Source organism: Somniosus microcephalus, chromosome 2, assembly GCF_052327205.1.
Source record: "Somniosus microcephalus isolate GS21.2 chromosome 2, FLI_Smic_1.0, whole genome shotgun sequence".
Lineage (NCBI taxonomy): Eukaryota > Metazoa > Chordata > Chondrichthyes > Squaliformes > Somniosidae > Somniosus > Somniosus microcephalus.
In genome coordinates, this window is record NC_140988.1 from 254,982,277 (window position 1) to 254,997,388 (window position 15,112).

The following is a 15,112-nucleotide window of genomic DNA, read 5'->3' on the forward strand; positions in this document are numbered from 1 at the left end:
CGAGGAGCTGAGTTTCCCCTCTCATGCCAAATATTTATTTTCCCCTCAATAACTCCTCTAAGTACCTCAATCCATCAAACACTTTAACACTGCTCTCATATGTAGAGCATTCTTGCTCTCTTGGACAGGATACAAGAACATATGTCAGTCCTAATCTAAATTAGGATAGTTAATACTGAGGAGGATTGCAACAAATTACAAGACATTAATAAACTTGCAGAATGGGCATATAATTGGCAAATAAAATTCAACACAGATAAATGTGAGGCATTACATTTTGGTAGGAAGAATAGGGAGGTCACATTACTTGGAGGGTGCAAGTCTGGGTCGGGTAGAGGAGCAAAGGGACCAGAGTATAAATACATAAATCACAAAATAGCGACAGGTTAACAAGGCCATAAAAAAAGCAAACCAGGCACTAGGGTTTCTTTCTAGAGGGATAGAATTGGGAAGTTATGCTAAACCTGCATCAAACCTTGGTTAGACCACACTTCGAGTACTGCGTACAATTCTGGTCAGCATATTATAAAAAAGGATATAGAGGCACTGGAGAGGGTGCAGAGAAGATTTACAAGGATGATACCAGAAATGTGAGGGTATACCTATCAGGAAAGGATGAACAGGCTGGATCAGGCTGAAGGGTGTCCTAATTGAGGTCTTTAAAATTATGAAAGGTTTTGATAGAGAAGATTCAGAGAGTGTTTCCACTTGCGGGGAAGAGCATAACTAGAAGCCATCAATATAAGATGGTCACCAAGAAATCAAATAGGGAATTCAGAAGAAACTTCTTTACTCAGAGAGTGGCAAGAACGTGGAACTCACTACCACAGGGAGTAGTTGAAGCAAATAGTATATACCATTTAAGGGGAGGCTACATAAGCATACGAGGGAGAAGGAAATCGAGGGTTATGCTGTTGGGGTTAGATGAGGAAAGACGGGAGGAGGCTCGAGTGGTGCATAAACACCGCATGGACTAGTTGGGCCGAATGGCCTGTTTCTGTTCTGTATGGCCGATGTAATCCAATGTAAATCTTTTCTTTTCCCCCTGCCTAAACCCAAGCCTATCTTGTGTTTATTTCATCAATGCTACTACGGTTGGTGCTCATGTTCTTCCTCCCTTCACCCCCACTGTGTTTTGATTAAGACTTATTGGGCAGTTTTATACTTTAATTCATTCCGTCCCAAGAGCTTTAAACTGGGCAATTCCTTACCTTTCTTTCCAACAGCTTTAATGTTCTTAAACACAAGATTTCTGTCACCTACTACTTTGATTTACCTTGCATTATCTGCTAACCTTTTTTAAACTTGATATCCTGCACCATAAGCAGAGCCCTCCAGCTTGGTTTCTCAATTTACATTTTAAAAAACAGGAAAACTACAGTAGCAAATTCTGCAGAAAAAAGATTAAAGCATCTGAAATTCTGTTATTTATCAGCTATTTTCTGACCTGAAATTATAAAAAAGCAACAAAAAATTAAACCTATTAAATGATTTGTTATTGACTAAAATCACATTTCTCCCAACACCAAAGAAAGATAATAAGGTTTCTGTTGGAGCTGGTTTTCATTTCATCAACATGGGGCATCCACACTAGAAATGGAACACTTCTTAGACATAGAGGCAAGTGCACAGGTCAGAGGAAAACTTCCTAATTTAACTTGAGTTGTAGCAGAAATGCATCTACTTTGCATCATAAATACATTTTGCAATAAGACGACAAAAATCTTGCTCCCTGCAATTTGGTCCCTCCATGAAGGAGCAACTTAGTGTCATCAATTGCATTCTTCAACACTTCTCCAAAGAGTGTTAATTGCATGAATTAAATATTTTTTTTAAATCCTCTCGCTAAGGTTGTGAATTTGGCCACAATAGATCAAGGATTTGAAAGGCTTAAAAATAATTTTATGATGCATGTTTGCATATGTGAAGAAATTTGAGTGTTATTTGGAAGAAAATAGCTTTGAATGATGCAGTATAAATATCTTGCTTCAGGGATTTTGAAGACTTTTTTGCAGTTTTTTCCCCCTCCCATTTTTTCCAAACTTGATTTTCTCCTGCCTCTTTAGGTCCTTGCAAACCTTACACCATTTCCTGACCCCAAAATATGTTGTATATCGACCACCTTTCCTAATTTCATCTCAACCTGGCTAAAATCAAGAACTACTTCTATGGAAAACTCAGGAGCATCTACATCTTCTATATACACCAACTTACATTTTTATTTTGTTAATAGCACCATTCTACTATCCGGTCAGCAGAAACTTTCTGAAAATGAACCTATATATGTGCAAAATATTATATGCTTATGAATGGGCTTTTTTTGGTTAACTTTGCCAGAACCAGTATAAGAGGTTCACTTACACTCTTCTCCAACTACATAGGTCATCGGTGTTACTTGTATTGCATTAGAGACCATTTGTAATTCTCCTTACTACCCTGCTTATTATCTATTTTGTAGAGGACAGCAGTTTGCACAGCAGATGCAGGAGGAGAACCCAGAACTGATAGAACAGTTAAGGAATCAGATCCGAACCCGATCATTCAGTGGCAGCAATGAAGATCACTCCTGATATGCAGCGGTAACCCTTCTTTGTTGATTATCCCAATTTAGCTCCATGCAATCAGGTTTTTTTAAAGAAATTTCTTTAGGTGGATAAAAGGTGCTTAAGGCCTCCCTCCAAATTTTACTTGGTAACAGGATGACATTAACTACTTATTTGCAACCTAAAAATATACAGCATTTTTTCATAGATTTAAAAAAATCAAATGGACTTTCAGCATGGATTGCTGAATAATAATCCTGTGGGGAATTACCATTTTTTCCTCTTCCCCGAATGAAGGGTGTTCCGTTGTCGCGCTCTGGCCATTGGCTTGGCTTAAGTCAACAAACAGTTTAATAACCTACTGACGCTCACCAACAAGGCTCACTTGAGTGAGGTACTGGAGTGCAACAAGCAGCTATGAAACCTTAAGAGTACACATTCAGAGGAAATGGGGAAAATAACAAGGAGAAAAATAACATTAGCAAAGATGCAAGATAATGATTCAAGTGCTTGACAAAAAGTGTATTTAGTTGGCTGTGTGAACTCGTGAAAACAAGGCATTACTGCTATAAGCAACGTGTTTCGTAATAGCACATTCTAAAAATAATTTAGCAAAATACGAAAAACCATCTGAAAGAGTAAATTAAGATTCGGCAGTTGATTTTGAGTCCTCCTACACCATGGGCATGCATCAGGAAATTACGGGCACGTGATGTTCCAATGCACTCTTGTAGCATGCAAGGACCTGGATATCTATTGTAATGTGTTTAGTCAGCAATGTAAAGAACACAAATACCAAAGTTGCATTTTAAATTTTGATTACTGCAAGGACATCCATCCAATTTTTGAGTTGCAGTTTCATAATATTTTCTGCTCAAACAGGGAATACTTATCAAAGAGAGCCCATGATGCTAGATGTCAAAAGCAAGTACCCATCAGTTCTGAATGCCACAGCTTACAAAATAACAGATCTGGCTGCAATTCATTGTTATCTGACAATTACGAAAGTTTGAGAATGTTTACCATTGTGAGAGGATTGTATCATTTATTTTACAGTTTGGATGTAATAAGTTTGCAGAATATAATTAAACTAGTTTCTACAGTATGGTAGAGTAATACATGGATATGAAGGAGTGAATTTACAATTCTGTCATCTAAGTATGAACATCTGGTTTTGTAAGCTTGGGTTGATATTACTGTACAAGCAATGAATTGTTACAGCAACAAATTAGCACTGCACTCATTGAAACGTGACACTAGTAGAATTGCACTTAGACAAAATATTGCCAAATTATGAAAATCAACCACTGAAATAATTAAAATTAAGGGTATTAATGCATTAATTACTGCAACTTATGTTATGAATTCTGAATGGAAGAGATACCTACAAATGTTTAATTATGCATCTTGGTTGGGTATTCTATCATATCCTGGATAGGGCTGAGATGAGCTAAAATGTCTGAACTGTAACACTAACTTAGCATGGATCTTTGTAAAGCTGCATTTTTAAAAGTGTACAATTTTAGGCACCTCAACTTTCCAAAAAAATACCAACTCTACAATTTGACATGAAGCCTGCAGTGTGTGAAATATTTAATGTCCAACAATGTAAACCGCTCATAAGAGCCCGGACGCCTAGCTGGATACTATGTTGTAAATATTTTCTGTTGCATCAGTTTTCATTACTTTTGGTTACTGTCTCTAATCCACTTACCAAGCCAGTGCTGCTACGGATCCAACCTTCCCATTGTTGCAACGCTCAGAAGGTTCCCAGCTGACGTAGTAATTAACTGAAGTATGTACTGTACCACTAACTTTAAATGAGCTACTTGTGTTTAGTGTTCATCAGCTGGTTATTGTACATGGTGGTAACTTTCTCCAGCATGCCTCCCTTCCCTGTTTCTTTGTTTTAAGTGATTGAGATATTTAAGGAAAAAAAGTTTGTATATTGTAACTTCACTAGACTGGGGCATGGGCATTGTAAGTACTTCATTATAAACAATCTACATGGTAATTTGTTTCTCAATGTTTTTGTGGTCAAATCTTGTACATGATCTATATTTTTATGTTGATTAAAATGCTGACCTATAAGCTTGCATGGCTTTCTACACTAATTTGTATTAAAGTTATTTTAACATTTTCCATGTGTTGCTCTGAGTAACATGAGTAAGAAAGCTGCCTGTACTTTGACTTTTTTTTGGGGGGGGGGGGTATTAGTAAATTTTGTATTCTTTAACCGAATAATTCTCCATTAGGGTTAGGCTGGATAGCTCTTTCAGCCGGCATACACAATAGGCTGAATAGCCTCCTTCTGTGCCGTAAAATTCTGTGATTCTACGTCAGTAAATCCATATCAAGTAATCTCAAGATATTGTTCAGTCTGTAGGTGCCTATGCAGTTCTGTCCTGGGGCTTCATCAAAGGTAATGGCCTGGGTTGACATACAACTGTTCTGGGGAAAAAATTATGTTGAGTGTTATAATTACAATTAACAGGGGGCGGGGAAAGGAAAGGGTGCCTGGAAGACCCTCCAGTCTTGTGTGTGGTAGAAGTTAAATAGCCTGCTTACATTTACATTGGAACATAGAATGTCTACCAGTACACTCTGCCTTCTGCAATCGGTGGGCACCGTTCATTGCATAATTGATCAAAAAAAGTAAAATACTAATTTAGTTTAAGTTAACAACTTAGTTTTTTCAGATCTCACAATTATTTTTCATGGTGCCCTCCTAAAAGGGACACTTGCAGTACTGATTTATATCCAGTGACACTCTGGTTCCCAATGCCATCTCTACTGGACCAATTAAAATAGGCATATTCCTTTTAACAGTTTAAAAATCTGGATCCTGTCCTCTATCTTTTTCCAAAGTAAACCCATTCATCTCTGCACATCAATTTTCATAAATTAGAGCCCACTGCATAGTGCAATCATTCATCAATGAACCCCCACATTGATGCACTTTTGAAGTTAAGGTGCCTAAAATTGTACACTTTTAAAAATGCAGCTTTACAAAGATCCATGCTGTTAGTGTTACAGTTCAGACTTTGTTGGGTTCACAATTTGTATAAGCAGACCCAAATCTCCTGTGGTCTGAAATTTATGATCTTGTGTGTTTTGTGAATAGGCTAGCACAATACAGGCCTAATGATGACCCTTTTACTGTACTACAGTATTAGGCACCCACAAGTTGCCCATCCTGTCTATTCATAAGCAGAAAACAGCATACTGACATTGTGTTTAGGCTAAAATAAAGTTAATTTTTTTTGCAAGGAATATTACATAGAAACAAAATACAGCAAGTAACCTGAACTGAAATAATAGTCCAAAATCTGTCCTTTTCAGAATTTAACTATCTTATGAATGCAACATGGACACTGAAGCCCTCATAAGTAGGCAAGCAGTGAACTCAGCATCCTAGAATGGTTGGCAAGATTTACTGCTGTTTAAGTAGAAAGTGGGTGCTAGGAAGAACAAACCAAGTCTTTCTACTTTGGCAGAAATAATTAACATTTTAATTAGCATTCATGTAGATAAGGTGTGACTAGAAGCTCTGCTTCTGCCAAGTAACTTATGACTTCTAATTCAGTACCCTTGAGATGAATATTAGTCTTATTGATAACAACTGACTGGATGCTTTCAGTATGTAATTGTCATCCAATGCATTACCTTTTGCTAGTGAACTCTTTTGTAGAGATTTCATATTTCAGCAATATCCTTACCATCATCCACATTAAAACACCTGTGTCATTCCTTAATCCATTCACTGCTTGAATTAATTCAGTACATGTCGCCATTATTCAGATCAGAGCCTTGGCAATTAATGGAACCAGGCTCTTTGTCCATGGAGAACAATTCTACTTTCCTCAGGAATCTGGTGAGGACAATCTTTTCACTTGAGACAGCATAGACCTGCTAGGTTTACACATAGCATTTGTACTTAGGGTTACTTAGCTAATACTGGAGGGTTGGTCCAGATAACAGCTGAGTTGTGTGTGTCTGGCATAATGTTATTAAAATTCCCTTTGATGTCACCAAGTTGGTTACAGTGCAGTACTGACCAACTAATGCCTGACCGTGCAAGTGCCTGCAGCCCCGGTATTAATAGTTTACAACAACAAAAGGAGTCCAAACAGGGTTGCTAATATGGGCCTAACCACTGAATGGGAAAAGGAGTCTAAGAATGGCCTTACAATGCTGCAAGCTGATCGCCATAAATACTCTTCCCATCAGAAGACTGAAAACTGGAGATATGCCAGAAAACCAGAAATCTTCAGCTATACAGCGAGACAAAAACAACCAAAATAAATAGTGTCTGAGATCTAACTGCATTAACAGCCACTGGTGTAGGAATATTGTCCAAAGGAAGTTTTGAGCAGGTATATTCAATGACATGCGATTGACAGGGCTAAGCGATCCCACAATCAACGGATCAGATCAACGCTCTGCAGTCCTGCCACATCCAGTTGTGATTGGTGGTGGACAATTAAACTAAAGGGAGAAGGCTCCATGAATATCCCCATCCTCAATAATATATAAGGCATAGCAGCAGGAATAGGCCATTCGGCCCCTTGAGCCTGCTCTGCCATTCAATAAGATCATGGCTGATCTGATCTTGGCCTCAACTCTACTTCCCTGCCTGCTCCCCATAATCCTCAACTCCTTTACTTTTCAAAAATCTGTCCATATCCACCTTAAATATATTCAATGACCCAGCCTCCACAGCTCTCTGGGGATGAGACTTCCAAAGACTCACAACCCTGAGAAGAAATTCCTCCTCATTGCCTTATTCTAAAATTAGATTCCCCCACGAGGGGAAACATCCTCTCTACATCTAATCTGTCAAGTCCCTTCAGACTCTTCTATGTTTCAATAAGATCCCCTCTCATTCTTTTAAACTCCAATAAGTATAGGCCGAACCTGCTCCACCTTTCTTCAAAAGACAACCCCTTCCTCTCCAGAATCAACCTCGTGAACCCAATGATGGTAGAGACTAGCATGCAAGTGCAAAAGACAAGGCTAAAGCATTTGCAACCATCTTCAGCCAGAAGTGCTGAGTGGATGATCTATATCAGCCTACTCCTGAGGTCCCCACCATTACAGAAGCCAGTCTTCAGGCAATTCGATTCAGTCCATCGTGATCAAGAAACAGCTGAGCACACTGGATACAGCAAAGGCTGTGGGCCCTGACAACATCCCGGCTATCGTGCTGAAGACTTGTGCTCCAGAACTAGCTGTGCCTTGAGCCAAGCTGTTCCAGTACAGCTACGACACTGGCATCTATCCAACAACGTGGAAAACAGTCCAGGTATGTCCTGTCCACAAAAAGCAGGACAAATCCAACCTGGCCAATTACTGCCCCATCAGTCTGCTCTCAATCATCAGCAAAGTGATGGAAGGGGTCATCGAAAGAACTATCAAGCAGCACTTACACACCAATAACCTGCTCACTGATACCAAGTTTGGGTTCCACCAAGACCACTCGGCTCCAGACCTCATTACAGCCTTGGTCCAACCATGAACAAAGGAGCTGAATTGCAAACGTGAGGTGAGAGTGACAGCTCTTAACATCAAGGCAACATTTGACCAAGTGTGGCATCAAGGAGCTGTAGTAAAACTGAAGTCAATGGGAATAGGGGGGAAAACGCTCCACTGGCTGGAGTCATACCTAGCACAAAGGAAGGTCAATCATCACAGCCCCAGGACATCGCTGCAGGAGTTCCTCAGGGCAATGTCCCAGGCCCAATCATCTTCAGCTGCTTCATCAATGATCTTCCCTCCAACATAAGGTCAGAAATGGGGATGTTCGCTGATGACTGCACAGTGTTCAGCACCATTCACAACACCTCAGATAATGAAACAGTCCATGCCCACATGCAACAAGACCTGGATGACGTTCAGGCTTGGGCTGATAAGTGGCAGGAAACATTCGCACCACAGCAGTGCCAGGCAATGACTATTTCCAACAAGCGAGAATCTAACCACCTCCCCTTGACATTCAACAGTATTACCATTGCCAAATCCCCCACCATCAACATCCTGGGGGTCACCATTGACCAGAAACTTAACTGGACCAGCCACATAAACACTGAGGCAATAAGAGCAGGTCAGAGGCTAGGTATTCTGCAGCGAGTGTCTCACCTCCTGACTCCCCAAAGCCTTTCCACCATCTACAACGCACAAGTAAGGAGTGTGATGGAATAATCTCCACTTGCCTGGATGAGTGCAGCTCCAACAAGAAGAAGCTCGACAGCATCCAGGACAAAGCAGCCCATTTGATTGGCACCCGATCCACCACCTTAAACATTCACTCCCTCCACCACCAGCGTACCGTGGCTACAGTGTGTACCATCTACAAACATAAAAACATAGAAGATAGGAGCAGGAGTAGGCCATTCGGCTGCTCGAGCCTGCTCCGCCATTTAATGAGATCATGGCTGATCATCCAAATTCAGTACCCTGTCCCTGCTTTCTCCCCATATCCCTTTAGCTTCAAGAAATATATCCAACTCCTTCTTGAATATATTTAATGAATTGGCCTCAACTGCCCTGTGTAGCAGAGAATTCCCTTTTTCACCACTCTGGGTGAAGAAATTACTCCTCATCTCAGTCCTAAATGGCTTACCCCTTATCCTTAGACTGTGACCCCTGGTTCTGGACTCCCCCGCCATCGGGAACATCCTTCCTGCATCTACTCTTCTAGTCCTGTTAGAATTTTATAAGTTTCAATGAGATCCCCCCTCATTCTTCTAAACTCTAGCGAATATAAGCCTGATCGACCCAATCTCTCCTCATACGTCATTCCTGCCATCCCAGATATCAGTCTGGTGAATCTTCGCTGCACACTCTCCATGGGAAGAACATCCCTCCTCAGATAAGGTACTACATTAGCGGTTCTCCAGTCCTCTGGCACATCCCCTGTGGTCAGAGAGGTCCTGAATCTGGCACATCCCCTGTGGCCAGATTCAGGACCTCTCTGGCCACAGGGGATGTGCCAGAGGACTGGAGAACCGCTAATGTAGTACCATTATTCAAGAAGGGTAGTAGGGAAAAACCGGGGAACTACAGGCCAGTGAGCCTAACATCAGTGGTAGGAAAATTATTGGAAAAAATCCTGAGGGACAAAATTTGTCTCCACTTGGAGAGGCAAGGATTAATCAGGGATAGTCAACATGGCTTTGTCAAGGGAAGATCATGTCTGACTAATTTGATTGAATTTTTTGAGGGGGTGACTAGGTGTGTGGATGAGGGTAACGCAGTGGATGTGGTATACATGGATTTCAGTAAGGCCTTCGATAAAGTCCCGCACAGGAGACTGGTCAAGAAGGTAAGAGCCCATGGAATCCAGGGTGCCTTGGCACATTGGATACAAAACTGGCTTAGTGGCAGAAGGCAGAGGGTGATGGTCGAAGGTTGTTTTTGTGACTGGAAGCCTGTGGCCAGTGGGGTACCACAGGGATCGGTGCTGGGTCCCTTGCTGTTTGTGGTCTACATTAATGACTTGGATATGAATGTAAAGGGTATGATCAGTAAGTTCGCGGATGATACAAAAATTGGTAGGGTGGTAAATAGCGAGGAGGGTAGCCTCAGTCTGCAGGACGATATAGATGGGTTGGTCAGATGGGCGGAACAGTGGCAAATGGAATTTAACCTGGAAAAGTGCGAGGTGATGCACTTTGGGGGGACTAACAAGGCAAAGGAATACACAATGAATGGAAAGACCCTAGGCAAGACGGAGGGTCAGAGGGATCTGGGTGTGCAAGTACACAGATCCCTGAAGGCGGCGGAACAGGTGGATAAGGTGGTAAAAAAGGCATATGGGATACTTGCCTTCATTAGCCGAGGCATTGAATATAAGAGCAAGGAGGTTATGATGGAGCTGTATAAAACACTGGTTAGGCCACAGCTGGAATATTGTGTGCAGTTCTGGTCGCCACACTACAGGAAGGATGTGATCGCGTTAGAGAGGGTGCAGAGGAGGTTCACCAGGATGTTACCAGGGCTGGAGCGCTTCAGCTATGAAGAGAGACTGGGCAGGTTGGGTTTGTTTTCCTTGGAGCTGAGGAGGCTGAGGGGGGACATGATTGAGGTGTACAAAATTATGAGGGGCATAGATAGGATGGATGCTGAGGAGCTTTTTCCCTTAGTAGAGGGGTCAATAACTAGGGGGCATAGATTCAAGGTAAAGGGCGGGAGGTTTAGAGGGGATTTGAGAAAGAACTTTTTCACCCAGAGGGTGGTTGGAGTCTGGAACTCACTGCCTGAAAGGGTTGTGGAGGCAGAAACCCTCACAACATTTAAGAAGCATTTGGATGTGCACTTGAAATGCCATAGCATACAAGGCTACGGGCCAAATGCTGGAATATGGGATTAGATTAGACAGGGCTTGATGGCCGGCGCGGACACGATGGGCCGAAGGGCCTCTATCCGTGCTGTATTACTCTATGACTCTATGACTCTAAGGTAACCAAAACTGCACACAATACTCAAGGTGTGGTCTTACCAAGGCCCTGTACAACTGCAGCAAGGCATCCTTGCCCTTGTACTTAAATCCTCTCACTATGAAGGCCAACATACCATTTGCCTTCTTAACCGCCTGCTGCACCTGCATGCTTACCTTCAGCGACTGGTGCACAGGACACCCAGGTCTCGTTGCACTTCCCCTTTTCCCAATCTATTGCCGTTCAGATAATAATCTGTCTTCCTGTTTTTGCCACCGAAGTGGATAACCTCGCATTTATCCACATTATACTGCATCTGCCGTGCATCTGCCCTAATCATACTGCAGTTTCTCTGCATCCTCCTCACAGCACACACACAGCTTTGTGTCGTCTGTAAACTTGGAGATATTACATCTAGTTCCTTCGTCTAGATTATTTATATATATTGTGAATAGCTGGGGTCCTAGCACCGATTCCTGCAGTACCCCACTAGTCACTGCCTGCCATTCGGAAAAAGACCCGTTTACTCCAACTCTTTGCTTCCTGTCTGCCAACCAGTTCTCTATCCAAGACAGTACCTTACTCCCAATCCCATGTGCTTTTAACTTTACATGCTAATCTCTTATGCGGGACCTTATCGAAAGCCTTCTGAAAGTCCAAATACACCACATCCACTGGTTCTCCCTTATCTATTCTACCAGTTACATCCTCAAAAAATTCCAGTAGATTAGTCAAGCATGATTTACCTTTTGTAAATCCATGTTGACTTTGTCCGATCCCGTCACTGTTTTCCAAGCGCTCTGCTATTACATCTTTTATAATGGACTCTAGCATTTTCCCCACTACCGATGTCAGGCTTACCGGTCTATAATTCCCCGTTTTTTCCTCTACCAGCCTTTTTAAATAGTGGGGTTACATTAGCTATCCTCCAATCCATGGGAACTGTTCCAGAATCTATAGAATTTTGGAAGATGACCAGCAATGCATCTACTATTTCTAGGGCCACTTCCTTAAATACCCTAGGATGTAGATTATCAGGCCCTGGGGATTTATCGGCCTTCTATCCTATCAATTTCCCTAACACCATTTCCCTACAAATACTGATTTCATTCAATTCATCCCTCTCATTAGACCCTATGTTCCTCAACATCTCTGGGAGGTTATTTGTGTCCTCCTTTGTGAAGACAGAACCAAAGTATGTATTTAACTGGTCAGCCATTTCTTTGTTCCCTATTATAAATTCCCCTGATTCTGACTGCAAGGGACCTACGCTTGACTTCAGCAATCCTTTTCTCTTCACATATCTATGGAAGCTTTTACAGTCAGTTTTTATGTTCCCTGCAAGCTTACTCTCGTAATCTATTTTCCCCTCTTAATTAATCCCTTTGTCCTCCTTTGCTGAATCCTAAACTGCTCCCAATCCTCAGGTTTGCTGCTTTTTCTGTCCAAATTATATGTCCTCTCCTTGGATCATATGCTATCCCTAATTTCCCTTGTTAGCCACGGTTGAGTCACCTTTTTTTATTTTGCCAAACAGGGATGAACAAATTCTGTAGTTCATCCATGTGATCTTTAAATGTTTGCCATTGCCTAGCCACCATCAATTCTTTAAGTAATGTTCCCCAATCCTGTCTCCCATTCTGCCAGCGCATTTCACACCTAATCTAGAGCCGTCTTTTGTCTCCACTAGTCCTATCACCATCTCGTCTCATTTTGAATACCTCTTAATGTCTCTTCACTTCTCTTTTGTTCTCTCCCAGCCCGGCCTTTTAATCTATTTCATTTCCTGTGCTTTTTCAGTCTTGACAAAGGGTTTGACCCGAAACGTCGACTCTTTTTTCCTCTCCATTGATGTTGCCTGGCCTGCTGAGTTTTTCCAGCATTTTCTGTTGTTATTCCCCAATCCATCCTAGCCAACTCGTGCCTCATACCATCCTTTATTTAAATTCAGGACCCTAGTCTCTGAGTCAACTACTTCACTCTCCATTTTCATGAAGAATTCTATCATATTATGATTGCTCCGACCCAAGGGGCCTCACACAAGATTGCTAATTAATCTTTTCTCATTACATAATACCCAGTCTAAAATGGCCTGATCTCAAGTTGGTTCCTCGACATATTGGTCCAGGAAACCATCCCATATACACTCTAGGAATTCCTCCTCCACAATATTGTTACTAATTTGGTTAGCCCAATCTATATGTAGATTAAAGTCACCCATGATAACTACTGTGCCCTTATTGCACGCGTCTCTAATTTCCCATTTAATGCCATCCCCAACCTCCGCATTACTGTTTGGGGGGGGGGGGGGCGGGGGGGGGGGTCTGTATACAACTCCCACTAACGTTTTCAGCCCCTTGGTATTTCTCAGCTCTGCCCATACAGATTCCACATCATCAGAGCTAATATCCTTCATTACTATTGTGTTAATCTCTTTACCCCACCTCCTTTTCCTTTTTTCCTGAATATTGAATACCCCTGGATGTTGAATTCCCAGTCTTGGTCACCCTGGAGCCATGTCTCCGTAATCCCAATTATATCATATCCGTTTACATCTATTTGCGCAGCTAATTCATCCACCTTATTACAAATGCTCCTCGCATTAAGACACAAAGGGGGAGAAATTGGGTGGAGCCGCAAACGGGGCGCCAAGCTCACCTGGGCGCCAGATTTTGCGCTGCAATCGGAGCAGCAGCGATCAGCGGAAATTCAGCTTGAGCGCCCCAAGAGGGACACGGGGCGAGGCTCGAGGCACTCCGCATCCCTCTTAGGGTGCTGAAACCGAATATCGCAGCGCAACGTGCCGCAGCATGTGCACGCTGCGGTACTGCAGGCCTTCCTCCCATTCTTAAGGGGGAGGGGCCTGCACCAGCGCGATGAGCGATCGCGAGTGCCAGCAAAAGAGCCCGGCACCGAGAAGAAGTGCCGGGCTCTTGGAAAACAGCCGGCAATGCCACAGGGGGAGAACAGGAGGCCGGGGACGGAGGTGCTGGCAGGTGGCCGCCGAAAAAACGGCCAACCCGCACCTCCACCTTAATTTGCGCCACTGCCACCACAGGTAGGCCCCGTGAACCGGGCGCGATTAGCGAGCGGCACTACAGAGGCGGTCGCTGCCAAATATCGAGATCGGGGCGGTAGCGGGGCGCTGCGCACACCGATGACGTCATCGGTGGCGGCACAGCACAACAGGCTAACGCCATTAACGCCCCAGCTCAATATCGCGGGAGGCGTGGCCAGTGGCGCTAAAGCCACTGAGTGCCCTCTTTAGGTGCTAACTGAATTTCTAGGCCAAAGCCTTCAGGCTTGATTTTTTAACACTCTTAGTCCTTTTAGAATTCTTATTTACTGTGGCCCAGTTTGATTTACACCCTTGATTTCTCTGCCTTCCACTTTTGCTTTTTTTCCCCCCGGTCTTTTGTTTCTATCCTTGTTTCCCTTTCCTCTGTCTCCTTGCACAGGTTCCCAACCCCCTGCCATTTTAGTTTAAACCCTCCCCAACAGCACTAGCAAACACTCCCCCTAGGACATCGGTTCCAGTCCCGCCCAGGTGCAAACCGTCCAGTTTGTACTGGTCCCACCTCCCCCAGAACCGGTTCCAATGTCCCAGGAATTTGAATCCCTCCCCCTTGCACCATTCCTCTAGCCACGTATTCATCTGAAATATCCTTCTATTTCTACTCTGACTAGCACATGGCACTGGTAGCAATCCTGAGATTACTACCTTTGAGGTCCTATTTTTTTTAATTTACCTCCTAACTCCCTATATTCAGCTTCTTCGGCAGCACCTCCCAAACCCGCGACCTCTTCCACCTAGGACAAGGGCAGCAGGCGCATGGGAACACCACCACCTCCAAATTACCCTCCAAATCACACACCATCCTGACTTAGAAGTGTATTGCCGATCCTTCATCGTCACTGGGTCAAAACCCTGGAACTCCCCAACAGCACGGTGGGAGTACCTTCACCACACAGACTGCCGCGGTTCAAGAAGACGGCTCACCACCACCTTCGAGGGCAATTAGAGATGTGCAATAAATGCTGGCCTTGCCAGCGACACCCACACCTCGTAAAATAACAAATTAAAAAAAAAAAATGCTTTGCACAAAACAGGAGGCTGCAGTGTGCAACAGG

At 43.0% G+C, this 15,112-nt stretch overlaps 1 protein-coding gene across 8 annotated transcripts in view; it reads left to right on the plus strand.

The window, feature by feature from the left end:
• LOC147123335 (small glutamine-rich tetratricopeptide repeat-containing protein beta-like) overlaps positions 1-15,112 on the plus strand; it is a 127,296-nt gene that overhangs the window by 64,167 nt on the left and 48,017 nt on the right. For 5 of the 8 annotated variants that reach the window (XR_015074250.1, XM_085971097.1, XM_085971076.1 and 2 more), the window contains one exon: positions 2,459-4,639. Coding sequence is in view for 7 of the 8 variants with exons in the window: in XM_085971097.1 (XP_085827223.1) it covers positions 2,459-2,570 (112 nt within the window). In the remaining variant the exon portion in view is untranslated. Of the gene's footprint in view, positions 1-2,458; positions 4,640-5,885; positions 6,299-15,112 lie in introns of those variants that run through there. The other 3 variants (XM_085971056.1, XM_085971040.1, XM_085971048.1) reach the window with 3 other exon arrangements.